General features: G+C 41.7%; 2 protein-coding genes across 9 annotated transcripts; both read left to right on the forward strand.

Moving 5' to 3' along the window:
• Nucleotides 1-52: 52 nt before the first annotated feature.
• si:dkey-16l2.16 (ras-related protein Rab-35) lies at nucleotides 53-13732 on the forward strand. 4 transcript variants are annotated; one of them, XM_062480045.1, is made up of 9 exons: nucleotides 53-277; nucleotides 1102-1189; nucleotides 1415-1909; nucleotides 2069-2196; nucleotides 11426-11476; nucleotides 11621-11744; nucleotides 11910-12034; nucleotides 12851-12975; nucleotides 13109-13732. In XM_062480045.1, exons 4-9 carry the CDS (start codon nucleotides 2142-2144, stop codon nucleotides 13256-13258), a joined length of 630 nt encoding a protein of 209 aa, XP_062336029.1. In that variant the 5' UTR covers nucleotides 53-277; nucleotides 1102-1189; nucleotides 1415-1909; nucleotides 2069-2141; the 3' UTR covers nucleotides 13259-13732. The 4 variants fall into 4 exon arrangements, with proteins under 4 accessions (XP_062336029.1, XP_062336039.1, XP_062336013.1 ...); XM_062480029.1 differs by having other exon boundaries at nucleotides 54-277; nucleotides 1415-2196; XM_062480055.1 differs by lacking the exon at nucleotides 11426-11476 and having other exon boundaries at nucleotides 1415-2196.
• A 5165-nt stretch (nucleotides 13733-18897) lies between these two features.
• On the forward strand, nucleotides 18898-23141 carry LOC134035056 (uncharacterized). Of its 5 annotated transcripts, none has more exons than XM_062479875.1 (6): nucleotides 18898-21348; nucleotides 21432-21614; nucleotides 21706-21741; nucleotides 22015-22177; nucleotides 22383-22543; nucleotides 22822-23141. In XM_062479875.1, the coding sequence occupies exon 1, from the start codon at nucleotides 18981-18983 to the stop codon at nucleotides 19887-19889; it is 909 nt and encodes a 302-aa protein (XP_062335859.1). In that variant the 5' UTR covers nucleotides 18898-18980; the 3' UTR covers nucleotides 19890-21348; nucleotides 21432-21614; nucleotides 21706-21741; nucleotides 22015-22177; nucleotides 22383-22543; nucleotides 22822-23141. The 5 variants fall into 4 exon arrangements, with proteins under 5 accessions (XP_062335859.1, XP_062335869.1, XP_062335852.1 ...); XM_062479868.1 differs by having other exon boundaries at nucleotides 18898-21017; nucleotides 21240-21614; XM_062479858.1 differs by having other exon boundaries at nucleotides 18898-21614; nucleotides 22015-22203.
• Nucleotides 23142-23960: the final 819 nt, after the last annotated feature.

The following is a 23960-nucleotide window of genomic DNA, read 5'->3' on the forward strand; positions in this document are numbered from 1 at the left end:
GCATGAGGAATGTTATCGGGATGCAATTGTGTTGGCTGTGGGAAACTGGCGTGAGTGAAGAAGGAAAAGGAGGAGGGAGGTTTTCAGAGAAAGAAGGGCACATGATTTAGCAGAAGCATGTGTGAGTGACTCAACTCACAGGTGTGGCCCGAGACAACGGTTCGTGGACCACGACACTCCGAACTGTCAATCTTCAAGAACCGCGACGTGTTGAACATACTTCTTCAAACGGAAGACTACACATTCTAACTTCAGTATTGCGAACCCAGACATCGCCGTAAGTTTTAACAACACAATCGTAATTGGTCTTAAAAATACCTTAAAACATTCTGGTACTTCCGCTGATAAAAGACGATTCTGGACATGTTTTATTAGTAGACAGCTTGAAGTTCTTGGGCTACAGGCTAAGTTAAGCCACTAGCTAGTTATCTGATGGCATTAGCACTAGAGCTAGCCTACATAATTTGCTAGCGCAGTGTGGGTGGCTGTTTGCTGGCTAACAAGCGTTAGCTCGCTAGATTGTCGCTGATCTTATTGAGCTACTGCTGTTTCCAATTCTAGACAACTTCGTTATTGTTTGCAAAGTTAAATAATGTTAGCAGCCTAGTTGCCAGGGTAATATAGTTTCTGAACTAGACGGTATTTAGCTAACCTTATCACCACTTGACAAATACTGACTTCCTCTAGCGGGTTTGAGTTGACAAGATGAAAATAATTACAGAATTTTCTTTGCCCTGTGGCTGGAACATATACTTTTCTTCTCCAGAACATTGTTTGCTAAACTTGCTACAGTAAGTTAACTAGCGAGTAACGATAACTTATTTAGCATAGAATGTATTCATATAAGTTGATGTTACTGTTTCTGCGACCCAAGTAACATCTCGACACTGATTACACACCCAGTTTAGTTTAGGGAGCTTTGTTTGTGTACTACTACTACTACTACTACTTACTGTAACGGGAATCAGCTATTTCTATTCCTATTTTCTCTTCCATCCTTTTTAGTGATAGTCAACTACACTTTCCTGTTCTCATGAAAAATGACTGCTATTGCTGTATTTGTTTCCCCCAGAGTTATAGGGCCAATTTCTCTTATGCCAGTTTAGGTTATGCTTTCGTCCATCAATGTCCATATTGAAGTCAGAAAACCTTTTGGCCTCTCCTTCACCCAGCTACCTAATGAGTTCAGGTGGAAATTCATGGAAGCCTATATGTGTGTAGAGAGGGTGTGTGCAGTGCAAGTTAAATTTAGTATCACAGCTGTTATAAGGACAGGGTACACCAACAGTATTGACATAGTGGCAAAAGATCATCAGACATGTATGACAATTCAATAAAGTGCCAGGCTTCTATGCTCATCTTCATATTAATTTACCATTTGTTAACTGTAACATTAACTTTCTCTCTCGTTCAGGGATTTTGGCAGGAAACAGACACGCTAGCCACTTCTCTTTCACCCATAACCAAGGAGAGGAAGCGGAATTGAGAGATTGAGACTGGAGGCAGCTCAGTGGATTAAACTTCTGTCTAAAAGAAGTCTATTTTTTTTCTAAGAACTGCCAATTGGTGTTCCTGTTTCCGTACAGCTATGATACCAACACTGGAAGAGCGTATGGAAAAAAAGAAAATGGATCTTTAACTGTAGTTAATTACCTCTTTTGTGCGGACATGGAGGGAGGTGCAATTGCTTGATTGAATAGTCTTGAACTGTAGTGGAGACTTTCAAGCCAAGTCCATACTGTTGCTGCCATTAAACGTGGGGAACAAATGTTTTAAAAACCTTAGGAACTAAGTGTTAAAACAATGCTACAGTGGACTGAGGGAAACAGAAAGAGGAGAAACTGGTCATGTCTGACTGGAATAAATTGGGAATCCCCGACATGTGTTAGTGGGAGGAACTGGAACTGAGGTGGGATCACAGGCCATAGACTCCAAGTTAAAGAAGACTTTGGCACTTTGGAACACGGTGTCAACGGCAATAGAGTTGGACAGTGGAGATAAATTAGAAATTCAACAGGATTTTTAAACTGCTACAGTATTTTACAAAAGTTAATTGTATTGGATCTAGGGAACACAGGATTCTGCTGCAGTAGAACCACATTCATTGGAAGAGGAAGAGACATCCAAGAGAGCTCTTTAAAATGGCGGGAAAGGACTACAACCATCTCTTCAAGCTTCTAATCATCGGAGACTCCAGTCAGTGCATCTTAATGTTCAAATCCTGGCAATAATGTTGAGTTATCCTAAAGTTTGCCACAATATCTAGACTTGTTTTGCAATTCACTTAGGCTAGATTTGAAACCTTGCATTGCCAGTAGGGTTGCAAAATTTTGGGAATTTTGCTGCACAATCTTGGTTAAAAGAACCAGATTTAATACAAATTCAGTTGAATTTCTACCCTGTGCATTCCCCCATCACATGCACAGATAATTTATAGAATCATGCACACTACAGCAGGACTATTGAATTGCATTTGGGCCCAAGGACTACATCCAGTTAGTACGTTTTGGGTATTAATAGGGTAAATATTAGTGCTGTCAACCGATTAAAATATTGAATTGCATTGTCATCGTTAACTCGCAATTAATTGCACATTTTTATCTATTCTAAATGTCCCTTGATTTCTTTTTGTCCCATAATTTTTTTCTCATTTTAATGCTCTTATCAACATGGAAAAGTGGATCGTATTGCTTGGTGCAATTGTTTTTCATTTTTTAATGAAAACAACATTGCAATCGCCTGGCTTTGACGAGGGGGCAGAGAATTCGCATCAGCTGTGTGCTTGGCCATCAAGTGGTATTTCAGACTGGACGTGCTGCAATGATAGCTCAGTTCACAACGACAAAACACACAGATCACTTTGGTCTTGTCAATGGAACCATTTGGCAACTGTTTTAACCCTCGTGCTGCCTTCGGGTCACATGACCCAAAGGTTCATAACGAACCATCGTTGTGTTTACCCAATTTTACCCAATATAAAAACAAATACAAATAATTTTCTTTTAACCATTCCAATGTGGGGGGTCTGAGACAGCCCACCGGTTAAAAGAAAATGCTTCACTTTGTTTTTGTATGCGGTAAAGTTGTCGCAATACGACGGTGGGTCACAATGACTGATGGGTCAGAATGACCCGAAGATAACACAAGGGTTAACCTTTGTGCTGCCTTCGGGTCACATGACCCAAAGGTTCATAACGAACCATCGTTGTGTTTACCCAATTTTACCCAATATAAAAATTATTTTATTTTAACCTTCGCAATGTGGGGGGTCTGAGACAGCCCAACGGTTAAAAGAAGGAGTCAGGGTGGCTGAGCCGCCCTGAACCGCTGAGCGGTGAGGGAATCGGGAACCGCTGAGCGGTGAGGGAATCGGGAACCGCTGAGCGGTGAGGGAATCGGGCTAGTAATCCGAAGGTTGCCAGTTCGATTCCCGGTCATGCAAACTGACGTTGTGTCCTTGGGCAAGGCACTTCACCCTACTTGCCTCGGGGGAATGTCCCTGTACTTACTGTAAGTCGCTCTGGATAAGAGCGGCTGCTAAATGACTAAATGTAAATGTAAAAGAAAATGCTTTACTTTGTTTTTGTATGCGGTAAAGTTGTCGCAATACGACGGTGGGTCACAACGACTGATGGGTCAGAATGACCCGAAGATAACACAAGGGTTAAAAGTAAACTTTCCATTCAGAACTTATTGGCATCCATTTCGGCGTCTCGCGCTCGCCATCCACTCAAAACATTAGCCTACTACTCTTTAGCCGGCTCGCAAACCCAAACAAGTGTGTGCGGCGTGCCTGTTGTTTTGTTTCCGGTCTAGCTAGATCTGGTGTGGTGTTGTAGTTTTTCTAACGTCAGTAGTTCTTGCAACAGCATGTGAAAAAACTACAAAGTTTGCTAGGCCAAAAAGAACGTTAATCTCGCGATAAACAAATTGACGCCGTTAAAATGGGTTTGCGTTAACTCCGTTATTAACGTGTTTAACCCTCGTGCTGCCTTCGGGTCACATGACCCAAAGGTTCATAACGAACCATCGTTGTGTTTACCCAATTTTACCCAATACAAAAACAAATTAAAATAATTTTCTTTTAACCCTTGTGTTATCTTCGGGTCGTTCTGACCCATCAGTCATTGTGACCCACCGTCGTATTGCGACAACTTTACCGCATACAAAAACAAAGTGAAGCATTTTCTTTTAACCGTTGGGCTGTCTCAGACCCCCCACATTGCGAAGGTTAACCCTCGTGCTGCCTTCGGGTCACATGACCCAAAGGTTCATAACGAACCATCGTTGTGTTTACCCAATTTTACCCAATACAAAAACAAATTAAAATAATTTTCTTTTAACCTTTGCAATGTGGGGGGTCTGAGACAGCCCAACGGTTAAAAGAAAATGCTTCACTTTGTCTTTGTATGCGGTAAATCTGTCGCAATACGACGGTGGGTCACAATGACTGATGGGTCAGAATGACCCGAAGATAACACAAGGGTTAAAAGAAAATTATTTTTATTTGGTTTTGTATTGGGTAAAATTGGGTAAACACAACGATGGTTCGTTATGAACCTTTGGGTCATGTGACCCGAAGGCAGCACGAGGGTTAACCTTTGCAATGTGGGGGGTCTGAGACAGCCCAACGGTTAAAAGAAAATGCTTCACTTTGTCTTTGTATGCGGTAAATCTGTCGCAATACGACGGTGGGTCACAATGACTGATGGGTCAGAATGACCCGAAGATAACACAAGGGTTAACTGACAGCACTAGTAAATATATTTGATGTAAGGTATTAATGTTTAAATAGCAAATACAAGAAAGTAGGTTTTAGTTTATAACTCTTAAATGTAGCTTTCTGTTTGAGAAGTGTTCAATATTTAAAAAATTCCCCAGTTAAAATTCCCATGGAAAGTTTCCGAAAATGTAACAGACACATTTTTTGCCCCTTTGCAAACCTAATTGCCAGTAGTGTTATGGTATAAAGGTTCCAGTCCAAATGCCTTTACATGAACTCAGAAGTATCAGGATTGGTGTAGAGGCTCGTGCTTTCATAGGGATTAGGGGTGGGGGAAAAAATCGATTGAAGTTTGAATCGCGAATCAGTCTTCTAGCGATTCACATCGATTCACAAATGTCAAAAATCGTTTTTATTTTTAATTTATTTTTAATTATTATTATTTTTATTCCACACTTAACTGCCTATCAAAGTTAAATAGAAACAAGTAACACTAAATAGCAAACTGGAATCAAATGAAAGCATATATTGAATCTAAATTTGATTAAAAAATCGAATCATGACCCCAGGAATCGAATCGTGAGGTACCAAAAGATTCCCACCCCTAATAGGGATGCAGCAATACAGTTAGCCCACAGTTAAATACATACCTCGTTTTTTTTAACCACAGTTCTCGGTTCTGATGGCTTGGCACATAAGTGTTTTTTATTTATTTTTATTCTTCGCTTAGGTAACGGCACTGGGTTGCACCAGCAATGCGTAAATTCAAATGTAGCCAAGAACATAACTACTAACTTCGGTTGGAGTTTATGTGCTACTACCATTTTAAGGGCTGCACCAACTGAAATAGTTCCAACGTAGACATAAGTCACAACTTAAATCTTACACTCAGCCCTTACTAGGTGTAAAGTCCTCCGTAAAATAACGGTTGGCATGGTGCGTCGTTTTGAAGGATGGGGTCATTTGGAAGATGAGGCGGAGGCGAATTATAATGGATGTTTTTTTGCGTCGGCAAGGTTTTCTTTGTGATAGATTACACCCCTTGGACATTTATGATGACTTTGATTTATACCTGCGCTTTGGTTTTCCACGAGCGGAGATACAGAGAATTACCGACATGCTAGCAGCAGACTTGCAACATGACCGACAAACAGGGCCCAATTCCGTCCCTAAAAGTGTGTGGCAGACTGGAACTAAGATATTTTGATACAGGATCATTTCAAAACTAGGTTGGGGATTCAATTCTAGTGCATACATGTACTGTATGTAAAGGAGAAGTTGCGCTATCTTTGTGTCAGCGCTTTAACAACTATGTTCAGTTTCCAACATCAGATAGCCGATATCCCCGACATACTTGGCTGTGTAGATGGCACCCACATCAAAATGAAGGGACCCAAAGACAACGAGAATTACTTAGTGAACAGGAAGGGATACCACTCAATCAACACTCAGATTGTGTGTGATGCTGACCTTGTAATTATAAATTAGGTGATCAAATGGCCAGGGGCAAAGCATGACAGCAAGTGTCAGTGAGAATGTGTGACAGTGACAATTCAGCACACACAAAGACCAGAAATGTGGTTGAGTGGTGCATAGGTGTTCTGAAAAGCCGACGGGCCTGTTTGCACAGAGGTATACAATTACACTTAACTCCAACGTCATTGCCTTCTTTATTTTAATCTCTGCAGGCTCTGGATCCTCATCTAACTTAGTCTATACCGACTGGATACTGCATTAAGTTTATCAAGAACAATATCTAATCATAATTAGGGATGCACCGAATCCAGATTTTTGGGGTTCTGCCGAATACCGAATCCACTGGTTAAGATTCTGCCGTATCCGAAACCGAATACCGAATCCTACTTGCATTGCAAATTGAACATATAGCTCAACTTGAATCGCCTTATTTTGACGGAAAGTACTGCCATACAACACTTTTTCGGCTTCCATTTTCACTTTCTCTCAGCCTACTGCATTCCACCTACGTAAACACCTTCCTGTAATCAACGGCGGCGTCATTACGTTGACCAGCGTAGGGTTCGGTTCGGTGGAAAAAAATTCTAAGGTTCGGCCGAAACCGAACCCCGTCAAAAAGCCCAATATTCGGCCGAATCCTGGATTCGGTGCATCCCTAATAATAATCATCCAAATGTTTGAAATAAGAAATTGCACAAAAAATATAGAAACAGTAATATTATAAATACATAAAAAAAAAAAAAATGAATGTTTTTCCTATTCATTCTTTCTTTCTGCAAGGTTTGACCAAATCGGAACAGTATTAGTAAGAGTTGGCTGAATGCAATGGCTTATTTGAAAGTGTGATGGCATATGCCTTTGCTTTTAGATCTTCTTGTCGTGTAAATATTTCCATGTTCAATTTGATCTTTTCAAGCAAAAATTGTATTTTCCGGCTTAAATCTTGTGTTTCCTGTGTGAGCTTCTCAATTTCCGATGTAAAGATTTGACATCTTAAGGCCTTTGCACACTAGACACAGGTTCTTTCACTTTTATAAAACCAGGTGCTGAGGTCCAAATACAATGATATGATCCGCCATGTTCAATGTTCTGACAGTTGTGACATGGTCAACAACTTGCATTTCGATTGGTCAGATGTGCACATGACGGACGCAAAACCTCAAAAATCTAACTGGGTCCAAAAAAGTAAATGCCGCAAAATTGCTCAGACAAATAACGTCACTGATGTGCAAGCTTGCACTGTCTGGATACAGGTGCAAATTTATCGCTCAAAAGAAAAAACGTGTCCAGTGTGCAAAGGCCTTTTAGTGTGTTAACTTCTGTGCTAGGAGCAGGAGGCCTTCTCTTGCCTTTAGCACACTTGGCTGCTGGTGGTTTGTGGCTGCTGGAGTTATCCTTATGGGACTGTGAAGGCTTACTGTTGACTACATTCAGTCTAGTAAAGGTGGGTTCTGGGGGTTGGAGGGATGCTGGCTCAAGCAGACATGCTTCTGCAGGTAGGGGGAGAGGTTGTTTGATTGTATGAGAGAAAGGTGGTGCTGCTGGTGGGTGAGATTCTGGTGAATCCAGTGCTGGAGCTTCTTCTGCTGTTCCACTCGTAACCCCACATGAAATGCCAATTACTGTGGGGGAATCCTCTCCAACAATTTCCAATACTAGAGATGAGAATGGTCCCCTGTCTGGCTTTGGTTCACCTCCTGTTGGGAAATTTCATGGAAAGTCCTCAATGGCTTGTATCTTCAAGTCGATCCACTTCTTCATCGCTTCTTTTAACATCCCTGTGCTCCACTCCTTTTGCATTATGGTGTCTGATATGCAAGCCCAAATGGAATCTGCATATTATTTTTACATTTTCTGCGGTTATTCAGACTGCAAATCTGTGGAATTTTGCGGATGGAGTTAATATAGCTTTAAACCTTCAACCTTTCAACCTTTTGGATATTTTAATTGCAGGATTCCTCCATTCTCATAAAGATCGCCCGAAAAACTCCCTGGCCCTGTCTCTTGCTGTAATTTTGATTGACAAGTATTTCCGTCTCAATTCTTCTGGGCTGAATCTTGGCATTTTTGGCTAACATTTGAATCTTGGCTACAGTAGCTAGTCTAACATGAGCGTTACTGCATCAGTTTCAGGGGTGACAGACTTCCTTTTCTTACTATCACATAGAATAGAGACATACAATGGGCCTCATTCACCAATATCTTCCATTTTCTTTTAACCATTGGGCTGTCTCAGACCCCCTACATCGCGAAGGTCAAAAGAAAATGCTTTTTATTTGTTTTTGTATTGGGTAAAATTATCGCAACACAACGATGGTTTGTTGTGAACCTTTGGGTCATGTGACCCAAAGGCAGCACAAGGGTTAAATTTGTTCTTAACCCTTGTGTTATCTTCGGGTCATTCTGACCCATCAGTCATTGTGATCCACAGTCGTATTGGGACAACTTTACCACATACAAAAACAAAGTGAAGCATTTTCTTTTAACCGTTGGGCTGTCTCAGACCCCCCACATTGCGAAGGTTAAAAGAAAATGCTTTTTATTTGTTTTTGTATTGGGTAAAGTTGTGGCAACACAACGATGGTTCATTGTGAACCTTCGGATCATGTGACCCGAGGGTTAAGAAAGTTCCTAAGAAAAATCTATGTGTGATTCATGACGTGTTCCTAAACAGCAGAATTGTTCACAGGTGTGGTCTGAGAATGATGAATCCCAATATTTCGTAAATTGAAAGCTTGTGCCCCGTTGCTACTATTTAGCATAGGTAAACGCCCAGTTAATTCCCATAAAAGGGCATGAGATGGCAGGGCCGTGTAGCCTGGTCCTAACCAGACCCTCGTACATTTAATTTGTACAGAGGGTCTGGGATCGCTCCATTGACAAGTGTTAACTTCCTTGAAGGCGGGTACTCTGATGAAGTTTAAAACTATTGGATCTGCCCAGAGACACTCCAAGAAATCTGCGAACGCAAGCTGTCATGAGTATTTTTTTCTTCAGCTTGTTCGTTTGGCCGATCAATGTCATCATGACACGCACACTTTTTATTTCGAGTCTTCGGGTCTGTAATTTAAAGAGCCCCAGACATGACTTCCGAAAAAAAAAGTGCCCACGAAAAAAGTGGGCGCAAAATCCTAATTCGTGCTCACGAAATGCTAATTTGTGCTATTTTGGGGATAACAACATATAGCCTAACTATATTGCGGGCAGTTCTGCTATACCTGTGTGGGGCACATATACCCAGAGCAAGCTAAAGGTGCAGTCATGGACAGAGATGATTTGATTGTATTGTATATTAGGCTGGTGAATGACCGTGGTAAAGTTGGTTTGAAGTTGGATATTCAACAGATATTCGGACACCCAGTATTGTGTTATTTTAACCGGTGTTAGCACCAGGGCCGGATTAAGACATTTTGAGGCCTGGGGCTAATTACCAGGATGAGGCCCCTATATCGCCCCGACACGATATAGATATATATCATGACACGCACACAAACCCACGCCAGGTGCACTGACACATCAGTGCTTTAAAGTCCACAGAACCACTCTATAAATATGATTAGTTTAAACATGTGACTCACCATCATCACATCAATTATATTAAAATGCCTGTTTTCTGCTCTTTCTCAATGCAAACTCATCAATGAGCTGTTCAAAGTCCAGTTGGCGCAGTATGTCATGCTCTATTGACTAGGAATGCACCGAATCCAGGATTCGGTTTTGGATTCGGCCGAATATTGGGCTTTTTGAAGGGATTCAGTTTCGGCCGAACCTTAGAATTTTTTGCCACCAAACCCTACGCTTGCACTACGCGCGCTACGCTGGTCGAAATAATGACGCCGCCGTTGATTACGGGAAGGTAATAAGGTTACGTAGGTGGACCGTTCAATGCAGTAGGCTGAGAGAAAGTGAAAATGGAACTCGTGAGCAGAAATAGTGTTGTATGCAGTGGCGATTTCTTTAAGACTGCAAGGGAAGCTCAGCTTCCCCTAAAATAAAAAAAAATTTATGGTCAAATATTTACTATTGTGTTAACATTTTAAATGCGTTAAGAACACGATCATCTCGAAGACGAGTTCGTTCAGAATCAGCTACGTAGCAGGTCGACTGACTGATTTCCTTCTCATACATTCCCGTAGCGCCACAGTGCATTTCCCTGTTGAAGCCCAGCTTCAATGGACTTCAATGGGGCTGCTTTGAACAGTTTTTTTCAGTGCTTCGAAACTATACGGTCATTGGATAAATGCTGCGATTATGTCCCGCCCACGGACGCTCAGCGTCGAATGGAGGAGTGGGCTGGCCTGGACGCGGGGCTTCTGCTTGATGATTGGAGGGTCTGTCGAAAGACTCCATCTCCTTTTGATTTACAGCGATTTTGTACTATAAAAAGTCGCCGAAGCTATTCAAGCTCAGTCCCATTGCGGATTTCGTGCTGTCTTTGACCGGACATTTTCGCACATTATTTTTGTTTTCACTCTGAATTTTTCTAATGATATGCGCGGTGCCGTTGACTCACTCGACATCGGGCAACCTGAGGCCCCCTGGTGGCGAGGCCCAGGGCTGCAGCCCCTAAAGCCCATTGTCTTAAACCGGCCCTGGTTAGCGCCGCTACGACCGGCCGCTTAGCCAATGCTTTTGGCTGCCTAAACAAAGCGTATGTTTAGGGACCATCAACAAATTACACGTTTCAAAAGTCAATAGCTTCTCAACAACATGAACTAAGAGCGTCAAAATAATGTTAAACTTTAGAAGATGTATGCATTCATGCTGCACAGCCTTTATTTTGTTCATTTTCATCTCAAATTATTACAAGTTCATTCTTAATTCAAAATAAACCTTCAAACTTCAATAGCTTTTGGTCATGTGACCTATAATCCTCAAATTCATTTCAGAGTGTTCACTGACTATGCATATATATATATTTAAAAATATATATTCCCGAGGAGCATGCCCCGGACCCCCCGAGGGGGTCGGATCCTTGTCACCTTTTTAATCCCTGATGAGTTTGCACCCCTGACTATAATATCATTATAATGTTGAGTCTTATCTAATATCGTTTATGTAAATCAAATGGAAGATTTAAGAAATTAATCAAATTGACTTGGTCTAATCATTGGGAACTTTTAACCTGTAACTGGTAGGTTGGTTGTCTTGTCAGTACTGTGGAAAAGGGATGCTTGATTTCCTATTGACATTGTCATCACTTTCTACTTTCTACCTCTGTCTCAGATGTAGGGAAAAGCAGTCTACTTCTGCGGTTTGCAGACAACTCCTTCTCTGGTGTGTTGAAAGAGCTCTTATTTCTGGTGCTTTTATGAATGTTTACTTTAGATAGAATATGTTATGACTGCCCTTATTCATGTTTTCATGGGGAGGGGGGTTGAGTCAGGAAAACTAAACACTATTGTCTTTGGTGACCCTCAGGCAGCTACATAACTACAATCGGTGTGGACTTCAAAATTCGTACCATAGACATTGATGGGGAAAGAGTTAAACTGCAGATCTGGGACACAGCAGGGCAGGAGAGATTCCGAACCATCACCTCCACGTAAGCCATCTGTTTATACTCTAAAACTGGGTCATGTTAGATTCACATAACTCATGACACAGCCTGTACCAAAATGAAGAATGTATTTTATTAAGTCATACAATCAATATTCTTTGAAAAACTTAATTTACCATCCTTTTTTACGCGTTCTTTCTTGTCCCACAGATACTACAGAAACACCCATGGAGTAATCATTGTTTACGATGTCACAAATCCGGAATCTTTTGTGAATGTGAAGAGGTGGCTAAATGAGATTTCTCAGAACTGTGACAACGTTTGTAAGATTTTGGGTGAGTTTGGGTAGCCTGGTCCTAACCAGACTCTCGTACATTGCATTTGTACAGAGAGTCTGGCCTTGCTCCATTGACAAGCGTTGACTTCCTTGTAGGCGGGTACTCTGTTGAAGTTTAAAACTATTGGATCTGCCCAGAGCCACTCTGATCTGCCATAACCAATCACTAGCGTTCGCCTTAGCCAATTCATTCACCACTACTGTAACAGAGCTAGCTGCCGTAGCTGGAAAATCAAACTGTTCCCGAACCCCGTGGGGAGGAGGGCCACAACATTAAGGCCATCAACAAAACTCAGAAAAACTTGTTCTTGCTCCGGCTTTAGCTGTTGGATATTCGGCAGCGTTGCCACAACGGGCCGACTGGCTTTGCTCGCATCTTTCTCCGCCGCCATTCCGGAACTACAACACAAACTAGCGCACGACATCAATGTCATCGTTCTCAGCCACTCCCTCTGTTCGCTGATTCGCCGGTAGAAAATCAACCTGAAAAATCTGACTTACGTACCTCATGGCCAGACCTATGTACAGAAGCAAAAATAAAATTGAGCGGAAGTACGTAGGAGGGCAGAGCCAGGCTAGAGTTTGGGCCCTCCATAGGTGAACTTTGAGTTATAGACAGTTCAAGGTCATTTGATTGATGAATAATTTAGAAAATGTATAGGCAAGTGTGATATCATTGGTATGGTAATTATTTTTCAATTGCGGTGGTTAGGTAAAAGACTGTTAAATGTGAGTAAAGATGTATTAGGAAGAAAGAGATGTACTGTAAAAGTACCTCAATCTTTCTCACCCTCCATTCTTTTGTTTTACCAAGTGGGGAACAAAAATGAAGACCCCACCAGGAAACAGGTGGACACCCAGGATGCCTTGCGGTTTGGGGAGTCAGTGGGAGTCAGGGTGTTTGAGACAAGTGCCAAGGAGAACATTAATGTAGAAGAGGTGAGCTGGAAATCTGCCTTCTTACATTGGGGTTCCAGACGGGGGTGTGGTGGGGGGTTGAGGTCAGTCTATCCTTATTACCTCTTTGTTCATTGTTGTAATCTCTGCTCCCACTTTCCATTTTTCCCCTCAGATGTTTATGGAATTCACTCACATGGTTCTTCGGGCAAAGAAGCAAAGCCAGATTCGTACAGAGAAAGAAAGGGAGAGAGAGAAGGACACGGTTCATATCAACTCACATAGAGACAGAGAAAGGAGGAAGAGGGGGAAAAAGTGTTGCTGAATTATAGGACCAATGAAGAAAAATACAAACAACTGTTCAGACAATGGCCCTGTTTACATCTCTAAACATGATTGACAGCAACTAATTGGGGAAATATCCCAACCTAGACTATTGAATATAACATGGATAATGGAGGTGTGCAAAGTAATGTTTTTTATACACAATTAATAGACGTATTATTGAATGGTTCTATGTTTTCAGAAGAGGCTACACTGGGTAAAAAGGGGTCTGGCTTGAAATGAATAGGATAGACCAAGGGAGAGTTCTGCCAAAGTCTATCACCATTGAATGGGGAAAAGACTGGAATTTATTTTGACTTTGCACTAAGAATGGGTGTCGAGATGGCAGTGAACCACTTATGTGCCAAACTTCTTTTGTAGTTATTTGTGTTTATTAATGTCATTTTATAATTGAAATGGAAACGGCTTCGCAGAAATGTCAAAACGATCATTAAAACCCTAATCTAGCAACAGACTTGCGGTGTGTTCACACTTGGCAGGTTTGGTTTGAACAAACTGGTGTGTTTGTGGGAGTCAGGTGGCTGAGCGGTTAGGGAATTGCGGCAGTAATCCGAAGGTTGCTGGTTCGATTCCTGCCCGTGCAAAATTACGTTGTGTCCTTGGGCAAGGCACTTCACCCTACTTGCCTCGGGGGAATGTCCCTGTACTTACTGTTAGTCGCTCTGGATAAGAGCGTCTGCTAAATGACTAAATGTAAATGTGTTCAATACTTCCTTTTGTAGGGCAATATTGGTCCCAACGTCAAAAGGGGGGTTGGTATGTTGGTTCCAACATTAAAAAGGGGTGGGTATGTTGACACTAACCAATAGCATCGAAGAGTAGATGTTCAAAACGGCTGTGTCATCAATGCACAAAATTAGGCTACATGTTTTCTAATCAAATATATTTATATATCCTTTTTTACTAGCAATGTCACAGAGGTCTTAACATACGCCCTAAGAACTGCCCCTCAACCAACCCAAACCCTCAAGGAAGACAAGGAAAAACTCCCAGAAACGAATTTGAGGGAAATATTTAAGAAACCATAGGAGGAGGAGGGGGAGCAGGAGTAGTAGGATTATTCCTCTTTAATGTAGAGGGTGGTTTCGTGCAAATTATTTCAAATGTTTTGAAGATGTTTACAGATTTCAGACTGAGGTTGAATCTGGAATCAGAGCAACACTGCCACCTATCTTAAAGCACAAACAATGTGTGAGTACGCAAAATCCAGAGGGGACGCTTCATTCAGAGGGGTATATTCATCAGGCTTAAGCCAGGTTTTGGTGAGTCCACTGCATTCAGGAGCCGAGTGCACCAGCTGGGCGTAAAAAAGTTGGTCTTAACTCCTACGTCGGTCTTAGTTACGTCCGACTTTGTGATTTGAATTTACACCGAGTGCACCAAGCTTGACAGGCCACGGTCGTAGCTACGCCTGGTTTTAAGATGCGCGTCCTTGTGAAAATGCGAAAGCGTCAATCGTTGCCAAGCAACACATTTAAGAGCCTATCCAAAGCGCACTAGCTATAGCCTATCTCCCTTCAAAACAAGCCATGGATTTAGAAAAGAAAAGGAAAATACATTTTACTGATAGAGAAATTAGAAAACTTCTAGAGTTGTTTACTCAGAATAGAAGCGTGCTCACGGGGAAATATAATATCAACACAAACAAACAGAAACAATCAGCTTGGAAATCGATCACCAATAAAATTAACAGTGGATTTGTGCGATCACGGACAACTTTTTCTCGCCTTAATGTCCTTTCCATATGTTGCCTATAAACAAGACGCGCTGCATGTGCGATCAAACTGTTGTACATTATAATTACCATGGATATTAGTCCTATTTTCTGCTGGTGCACTCGGCTGGTGTACTCGGCTCATGTTTAGGAGTCATATTTTCCAGTATGAGTTTTTAGCAACTTAGTCTTCGGAGAAATTTTCTCTGAAACGGTGATGCTGTTAGGAGCAAACTTGGTAGTAAGGAAACACATAGCAAGCACTGTCGGCCCGCTTCCGGCTGAATGTTGGCACAATCGGCTGAAGTCCGGGTCGGCTGAAGTATTGTCTCACTTGGTCGGGCCCACTCTGGCATGGTGTAGTCGTACTGACTACATCATACTGTACCTGGCCCGATTATGGTTCAAATGATGCGTTACGTTGTTGATGCAAAGCTTCAGCCTGAGTGTCGGCACTATCGGCTGAAGTCCGGGTTGGCTGAAGAAGCCTACGGTCTCATTAAGTTGGGCAGACTCTGGCATGGCGTCGTACTGACTAGGCATCACACTCTACCTGGCCCGATTATGGTTCAAATGATGCGTTACTTTGTTGATGCAAAGAGCATGACTAGCTTCAGCCTGAGTGTTGGCACTATCGGCTGAAGTCCGGGTTGGCTGAAGTAGCCTATACGGTCTCATTAAGTTGGGCCGACTCTGGCATGGTGTCGTACTGATTACATCACACTGTACCTGGCCCGATTATGGTTCAAGTTATGTGTTACGTTGTTGATTCACGAGCATGCTGCTTAGTCTGAGTGTTGTCTCTATCGGCTGAAATCAGGGTTGGCTGAAGCTATACGTTCTCATTAAGTCGGGCCGACTCTGGCATGGTGTAGTTGTACTGACTACATCACACTGTTCCTGGCCCGATTATGGTTCAAGTTATGTGTTAAGTTGATTCACGAGCATGCTTTAGTGTTGGCCCTATATCGGCTGAAGTCCAGTTGGCTGAAGTAGTCTTACGGTCTCATTAAGTCGGCCGACTCTGGCATGGCGTCGTACTGATTACATTGCACTGTACCTGGACCGATTATGGTTCAAGTTATGTGTTACTGGTGCAATTAAGCGGCGCTTCAGTGGCACCATCGACTGAAGTCCGTGCAGGTCGAACTTCAGCCGATGGTCTCATTAGGTCTCATTAGGTTGGGCCGAGTCTGGCATGGTAGTCTAGTCAGCAAACCCATATATGCATTTTTTATGTATCCGTGTTTTTTAATTATCTAGGCCTATGTATTTTTCTTCTACTTGCTGATGTCCTACTGGAAACTCCTATCACCATAGGCATATTGGCAAGTTGGATCATCAAAATGTGGCTGGCCCACCTCTGGGCCACATCCTTGCTCCAGTTCTGGCTGGGTCTCCGGTCCAAAACTGGCCCACACACTGAAAACAGACACATACAATTTCCTCCGGCCCAGATGCGGCCCACACCCTGTCTACCATAACTAGATATTTGCGGCAGACAGACATAATACACTATGTGGCCCGATGCTAGTGGAAATTACAGTTTGGAGCCAATTAATATTTGCGTCAGATGTCAATCCAGCCCTGGGCCCGATTCCGTAAAGCGACTATCGGCCCACTACCTCTGGAACGGATACAGTCCGACTGCCGTTACTGACCATCCCGCACTGCAGAGCGCGAACTGCTCACTTTCGAATTCAGAACCGGTAAGTGAAGCCTTGATTAACCCTTTAATTATTAACACATTTTAACTAGCTAGATAGTGTGTGAAATACATGATTTTTTCAGCAATGTAGAATAGCGGACAGATTACAAATATAATCTATTGTTTAAAAGGTATGACCATCCAGTGATTATAGGAGGTAAAGAACAGAATTTCCACAAATTAAAAAATAGCTAGCATTAGCTCTACAGTAGCTAGCGTTGGTAGGTAGCCTACAGTATCTTCTTTTCACAATCGACCACTGGCTAAACAAGATATTTAGCATAGCTTAAAAGGTAGCCTATATAGTGTTGGTAAATAATGTTTATTTAGCAAGTTTTACAGAAATGTGGTCATGTATTTTTGTCTAGAAGTAATTTAGAGCTAAACGTTTTGATGTTGATAGGCTACTCACAACCCTTAAAAAACTTGTATTTAATCAGTAAATCCAATGCTATGGGTAATTTGCCATGTTCCTGAGGCATCTTGGTAATAATGGAGACCAACGATGTCAACGATACTATCAAACTCACTAAGACTTCTACTTCGATTTAGCGCGCATGCACTTGTTGGTTCAAAACGGCGGCAAGTGTTGCGCCATCTAGCGGCGTTTGTAAATTGTCTTTTTTTTTTTTTTAAAGCACTAGAAGTATATATATATCCCAGCTATACAAATCATAGTAATTTCGATTTATGTATGACTCTAAATTAGAATGGGGTCATTAAATAAAGTTGGAATTCAATGTATTGATCAATAATTTTCTCTCTAAGACTACAGTAAGTTTGTGTAGTAGTTTGTGTCAGATTTCAGAATGCTACAGTAATTTGATGAACATAGAGGGCTAGAGTATGGAAAAGGCGGCATGGGAGAAGTTTTTCATAACAGAAATATGAATGGACGTAACGTAATGGCAACATTTCTACAAATAAGTCATCAGTAAATCATGTCATGTTTGTCGTTTAATAAATTGACATTTTGAATGAATATGCCATTCACTATGTTCTGCTTAGATTTTAAACAACTTTTATAAACCATTAACTCATTTGTTTTCAATATTTTTAGTGTTTTATATCTATCTATATTTAATTGATTACCACATGCTGTATTTTATAATATAAACAGAAAAATACATGTTTATACTGCAACACCATCATGTTGATTTCTCACTTGTTTGTTTCCTCAGGTTGGAGAAAGAAAACGAAAATAGAAAGAAAGAAAAACAACTCAGGTAAAACATGGATAGGCGTAGTCTTAGAAAACGAGCAGTTAAAAGGGTGAGTTCTACATTTGCTTCCTTTCCTGGTGAGTCTGCAGCTGTGGATCTAGCCCTGCAGATAATGCTAGTAATTCAGAGGAATACCAGGATCAGGCTGATGAGGGACTAAAATATGACAGCGAAGATGATTCCCAGGATGATGATGACATGGAAAATGTTAGTCCATCCCTTACTGATTCTCTATGTGACTGGGCAGTTCATTTCAGGGTGTCTTTAGTAGCTTTGACTGCACTTCTGGCCATCTTGAGAGTGTATCATCCTTTTCTACCAAAAGATGCCAGAACTCTACTCAATACGGTTACCTCCTACACCATCCAAGTTGTTGCTGGTGGTACTTACCACTACATTTAAAAGCATTTTAAATGCATTTTAAAAGCTTTTGCAAAAAGCTTTGAAAGAATCTGGTGTCACATTCCTAACAGACATGAATTCAAATAGCAGCTGAATGTTGATGGATTACCTTTGTTTAAGAGTTCCTCAGTCCAGTTCTGGCCAATCCTTGGCTTGATAAAGGGTGTTGTCAAAAAGCCAGTTGTCATTGCTCTGTTTTGTGGCAACTCAAAGCCAAGTTGTCTGGTTGAGTATCTAAAAGATCTTGTCAGTGAGTTACAAGGGCTGAGCAAGGGATTCATTATTAAGGGGAAACAATGCTTCCTTAAGGTCACTTCTGTCATCTGTGATGCCCCAGCAAGAGCTTACATTAAAGGAACAAAATCTCACACTGGTTACTCAGGTTGTGACAAGTGTTTCCAAACAGGCGTTTTATCTTAAACATAGGATGACATTTCCAGAAGTCAATAGCCCAGTCCGAACTGATCTGTCGTTTGAAATGATGTCTGATGATGAGCATCATATGAGGAAGTCACCATTAGTTGATGCAGGCATAGGCATGGTGTCTTCTTTTCTTCATGATTACATGCATCTCGTCTGTCTTGAGGTAGTACGTAGACTGTTGGATTTGTGGATTGCATCAGGGCCCTTACTCTGCCGCTTGTCTTCTCATCAGATGCAGCTTATCTCAAACGAACTTGTAGGCTTAAGAAGCTTCATTCCCATGGATTTTGCTCGTAAACCCAGACAGCTTTCAGAGAGGCTCAGGTGGAAAGCCACAGAGTTGCGACAGTTCTTGTTGTACACAGGTCCAGTGGTTCTCCGAAATGTGTTGTCAGCTTCAGTCTACAACAATTTCATGTTGTTATCGGTTGCCATTTTCATCCTTGCTAGTCCTTCATTGTCAGCAAATCTTCATGACTTTGCACACACATTACTTGTTTCATTTGTGACACATTTTGGTGAATTGTATGGTCCTGAATTTGTTACTTACAATGTTCATGAGCTAACCCATCTTTCCGAGGATGTTAGGATACACGGCAATCTGGACCTTATATCGGGATTTCCGTTTGAGGATTATTTAGGTCAAATCAAAAAGATGGTAAGAACCCCGCATCATCCACTAGCCCAGGTTATTCGGCGGATCTCAGAAATGGCCCCTTTTACAGTGAATGATGAAGCTTCACATGGAAAGAGAAAGTTGCAGAAGGAGCATGACCGTGGCCCAGTTCCACCCTCTATAGTGGGCCTGCCAGTACTTCAGTTCCAGGAGCTTTTCATAGGTGGTACCAAAATTAATGTATCAAGTGAAGGAGACAGATGCGTTAAGATTGGTGGTTGCATTGTTTTGGTTGACAACATCCTTCAGTGTCAGGATAAGATACATATTGTTTTCAGGGAATATGAAGTAATCGAACCATTTTTTGAGTATCCTCTGAATTCTTGTAAGTTGGGTATCTTCCTGGTTGGCAACATTTCATCAACCCTGAAAATCACTGAGTTATTTGACCATGTTGAGAAATATGTGAGGTTACCAAAAAAAGACAAATTTGTTGCAGTGCCACTACTGCACTTGTGTCAGTGATTTAATTTAGCCCTTTCAGCAGGATAAAGACAGTCCTTTCCCCATTTGGTTCTCTGTCCAGTAGAGTCAGTTGTTTATGTAGCACCAAAAAACGCATAGATAGGAATGTTGTAGTCTGCAATCTCTTCACCATTCTACTGAGCGGGATATAAAAGCCAGTAGCATCTCCACTATCTTTTTACCTCTGCTGCATAATTACCTTTACAAGCTTGATTTCTTGAGCCTGGTTGTAAAATATAGAGGCTAGCCAAGAATTTGATTGGAGACTCCCTGGAATTGGGGAGGTTGTTTTGCCGTTGACTGGTTGATGCTAAAGTTAATATCGTGTGGACTTCTGGTGCTTGGATTTTGGATAGCCTCGGTTTGTGGTTAACATTGGTTGTTAGCAACCCCTTGGTGGAAGCACGAGGGGGCAGAGGGTTCTCACTGATGTCTTAGCTATCGCCGTTCGACGTTGATTTCTTTGCATCAAGATACATCGTACACGTAGACACCGTAAAACTATACAAAAGAATGCACAAATACAACAATGTAAATACACACAGGTTATAGCACAAAGGAATTATGTCTCGAACGTGTGCTGCTAGCAATTACATACATGGCACGTGCGGAGGTAAAATATTACAAAGGAATGAGAATAAGACAAGTTTGACAAGTTCAACGCATATACATATTACCTCGCTCCGCTTTCCAAAGGGAAACCAAATGTAGTATTATTCTGTTCACCAAACACGATTATTTAGAAACGAAATGCTGCTTCTTTTCATAACGTCTGCATTGAACTTCTTTCCATTCAAGTCATTTAGCATTTTACAGCTGCACGCACCTACGTGATGACGTAAACAGCCCACAAACATCAAACAAGCCGGTCATTACACAAGTGTTACTTTGTTAAGGGGGCTGCATGTATGCTGAGATCTGTATACTCAAGCACAGCTATTTTGTTTACTTGAGGTTGTAAATAGTTTCAGTTTTCACGTTGGTCAGATGTCCCAGCAATTTGGGAGGAGAATGGCCAGTGTGGTTGGCCAAACTTGAGGGGCATGGCCCTCCACCAGTCCGTCAAGACCCTAATGGCTCCTAGCCTTGACTGGGACCGGTGGGAGGTCCGCACGATGTATATAACAGGTACATTTGACATTTTAAAGCTAGGTTTCAGTTATTAGGTACATTGTTACACAACCCTCCAGAATACATGACTTCAATTGCAGCATGCTGTGGTCCCTAGATTATATTTTTCCACTTGCCAGTATAACAGACCTGTTGTTTGGCTCAACCCTGTATTTCTTATGGTGTTTGTTTAATTCTTAGCCTGAGTCTAATAAGGTTAAATGTAACTGTGTTTTACAGACAGCTATGAAGAGGGCAGGAGGAAGGCCAAAGAGGCAGAGACATGGTCTGACCTCCAATCAGACGCTGATTGTGGGAGTGGGCCACGAAGGCCACAAAGGCGCAAAACGTATGGGTAGCATTACTATTCCTTGATGCTTTGAGGTCATATTTACAGTTTTTTTTTTACTTTGATAAAAAAAAAATTAATAGGAAGTGTCCGGATTGGCACCCCTGAAGAGTATTCAGAAGACGAGCCGGCCCCTAGAATCACATGTCAACCTGCCCCCCCGATTGCCTACCCTGCAGTCCCCACCATCCCCAATTTGGCAGCAGCATCCCAGAACTGCTCTTTTTCAGAGCTCCTGTCAAATTGGGAGCCTATCAATTCAACATGTGAGTGTATTTTTTTGTTTTCTGATCCTTTGTAGGTATTCATTTTGTAGATAATGTTTCCTCACCTCCTTAATATATTGTTTTCTTGTAGTGGTGCCAGGCCCACCCCAGCAATCAGCAGAACCAGGTAGGGTCAATAGTGATTTCTACTCAGCCATATTACTGGCATTTGTGTTTTTTGTTCATCACCTGGAAAGAAATAGTTTTGAAAGTGATCCAAACTATATTGTTCCGTTAGTTATCGTTGTGGTGTGGACTATTGTTTTATATATAGAACGATTTCTAAAACTGTATCTTAGTTATTGTTATTGTCCTTGGTGTGAATGGGCCTTGAGGATGGAGTTGTATAGGTTTGTAGTGTATTTATCTAAAAACATTATTGTTAACTTCTATGTTATAGCCATACTGAGGGAGGTCCTGACCAAGTTAGAGATGGTGCTGGACCAACAAAGCCAAATTCTTCGGCTTCTCCAGCACCGAGAGGTGCAGGTCCAGCCAGGCAACATTGAGGAAGGTCTACTGCCTCAACTCCTCAGTCTGGAAGAAAAACTCCTGAGTCCTGAGTACAACCAAAGATTTATTTAATCCCGTAACAATTGCACTATTACACAGCTACTGAAACATCACTTTGATATGAGGGAACAATTCTAATTTTTGGTAGAGGAGGAAAACATGGAAAACAGTTTAAATGCAGACAGTTGATGTTTATTCATAATTTCTTTGAATATGACTACATAATTATAATATCGTTTTTTTTATCCGTTTCAGGTCAACTGGTTGGGACTGATTGGGGGGGCGGATGTGCGCGACTGCACATGGAGAACCTTGAAAAGGGTAATCTCCAACTCTCTTGCCATGAAGATCAACTGGCGGGGAGTAAATGGGAAAACATCCCTTTGCCAGTCTGCAGCTCAGGGCGGTTGTGATTGGTAAGTACATCTGTTTACCAACATAATTACCTGTCTCTTCCAGATGATATCTAAGGACTAATCCACGGCTAGGTGTGCATAATGCATAACTTGGAGGCAAGGAATGTCTGTATGCGTGAGTGTCTATTTACATGTGTGCATGTGCACGTTGGCTGCGCATTGATTTAGATTTAAGTGATCAAACTGATCAAACCTGTGCAAAAATGACCATAGTAGAAGCATAACCAATGCTTGAGATTTCACAGTGATCTTACAAAATGTATTGCTTTATTTCAAAGCTGCAGTTAGAAGAAATCCCCTCACAGCCAATGCTGCTGAGGCGGACATTGAGGCCACCATGAAGAGGTGGCTTCAGCTGGCGTCGGATATGGAGGGAGGAAGAAAAAGACGCTTGATGCTAAAGGAGGGTCTTTAAATGTATTTATATATATATAAAGTTTGTTGTTGTTATTTTTGGTTCTATTTTCAATTGTTTTTTAATCAGTTTGTTGGTTGGTTTTGCTGGTTCATGTTCTATTTTAAATAGTTTCTTAATCTGTTTTTTTTCTCAATCTCTGTTTTGCTGTACATATGTTGAATAAATTATTTTTAATTGTGATTTGTCCATAGTGGTTTAAAATGGTTGTAACATGGGTGGGTGGGTGTAAGATATATTTATTTTTTATTTTGTTTTTTTTATACATTTTCCTGATAGTGAACTATATTTTTTATAAAAGATTATATATTTTAAAATTTTTGAATTTATGTTTTCCTTCTAAAATGAATACATGTAGCCATTTTTGGGCCACATCTGGCCCGGGGACCAAGCCAACAGTCAGCCAGAACAGTTTTACAGTGTTTGGGCCAGAACTGGCCCGGGGACCAAGCCAACAGTCAGCCAGAACAGTTTTACAGTGTTTGGGCCAGAACTGGCCCGGGGACCAAGCCGACAGTCAGCCAGAACAGTTTTACAGTGTTTGGGCCAGAACTGGGCCGGGGACCAAGCCGACACTCAGCCATATGTGTCTTACAGTGTCTGGGCCAGACCTGGGCCACATAACACAATATTACAATTTTACAGGGTGGGGTCCGCATCTGGGCCAGAACACATCGTATGTGTCTGTTTTCAGTATGTGGACCAGTTTTGGGCCGGGGACCCGGCCAGAACTGGAGCAAGGATGTGGCCCAGAGATGGGCCAGACAAATTTTGCTATAAGGCCCATGGTGCACGCATTGATGATAGGTACAAGAATATTGTCATGTATGTCGGCACCAATGATGTTAGGCTGGCCTTCAATTGTTAGGAGTAATCAGCCCCTCTCCCCATTTGGTCTTTGCCTTAGCCCTAGTGCTAGCCTGCACCCTAAGATTAGCTTCCATGTCGGTAGTTCTGGCCACAGGTACACAGTATACGACTGCCGATGGCTCTAATCTAATG

Source organism: Osmerus eperlanus, chromosome 2, assembly GCF_963692335.1.
Source record: "Osmerus eperlanus chromosome 2, fOsmEpe2.1, whole genome shotgun sequence".
NCBI classification, from domain to species: domain Eukaryota; kingdom Metazoa; phylum Chordata; class Actinopteri; order Osmeriformes; family Osmeridae; genus Osmerus; species Osmerus eperlanus.

Coding starts and splice junctions, on each gene's coding strand:
- si:dkey-16l2.16 (XM_062480045.1), top strand. CDS start 2,142: ATGGCGGGAAAGGACTACAACCATCTCTTCAAGCTTCTAATCATCGGA. Junction 2,197..11,425: donor TCTAATCATCGGAGACTCCA/GTCAGTGCATCT, acceptor CCTCTGTCTCAG/ATGTAGGGAAAAGCAGTCTA. Junction 12,976..13,108: donor AGAACATTAATGTAGAAGAG/GTGAGCTGGAAA, acceptor TTTTCCCCTCAG/ATGTTTATGGAATTCACTCA.
- LOC134035056 (XM_062479858.1), top strand. CDS start 18,981: ATGCAGCTTATCTCAAACGAACTTGTAGGCTTAAGAAGCTTCATTCCC.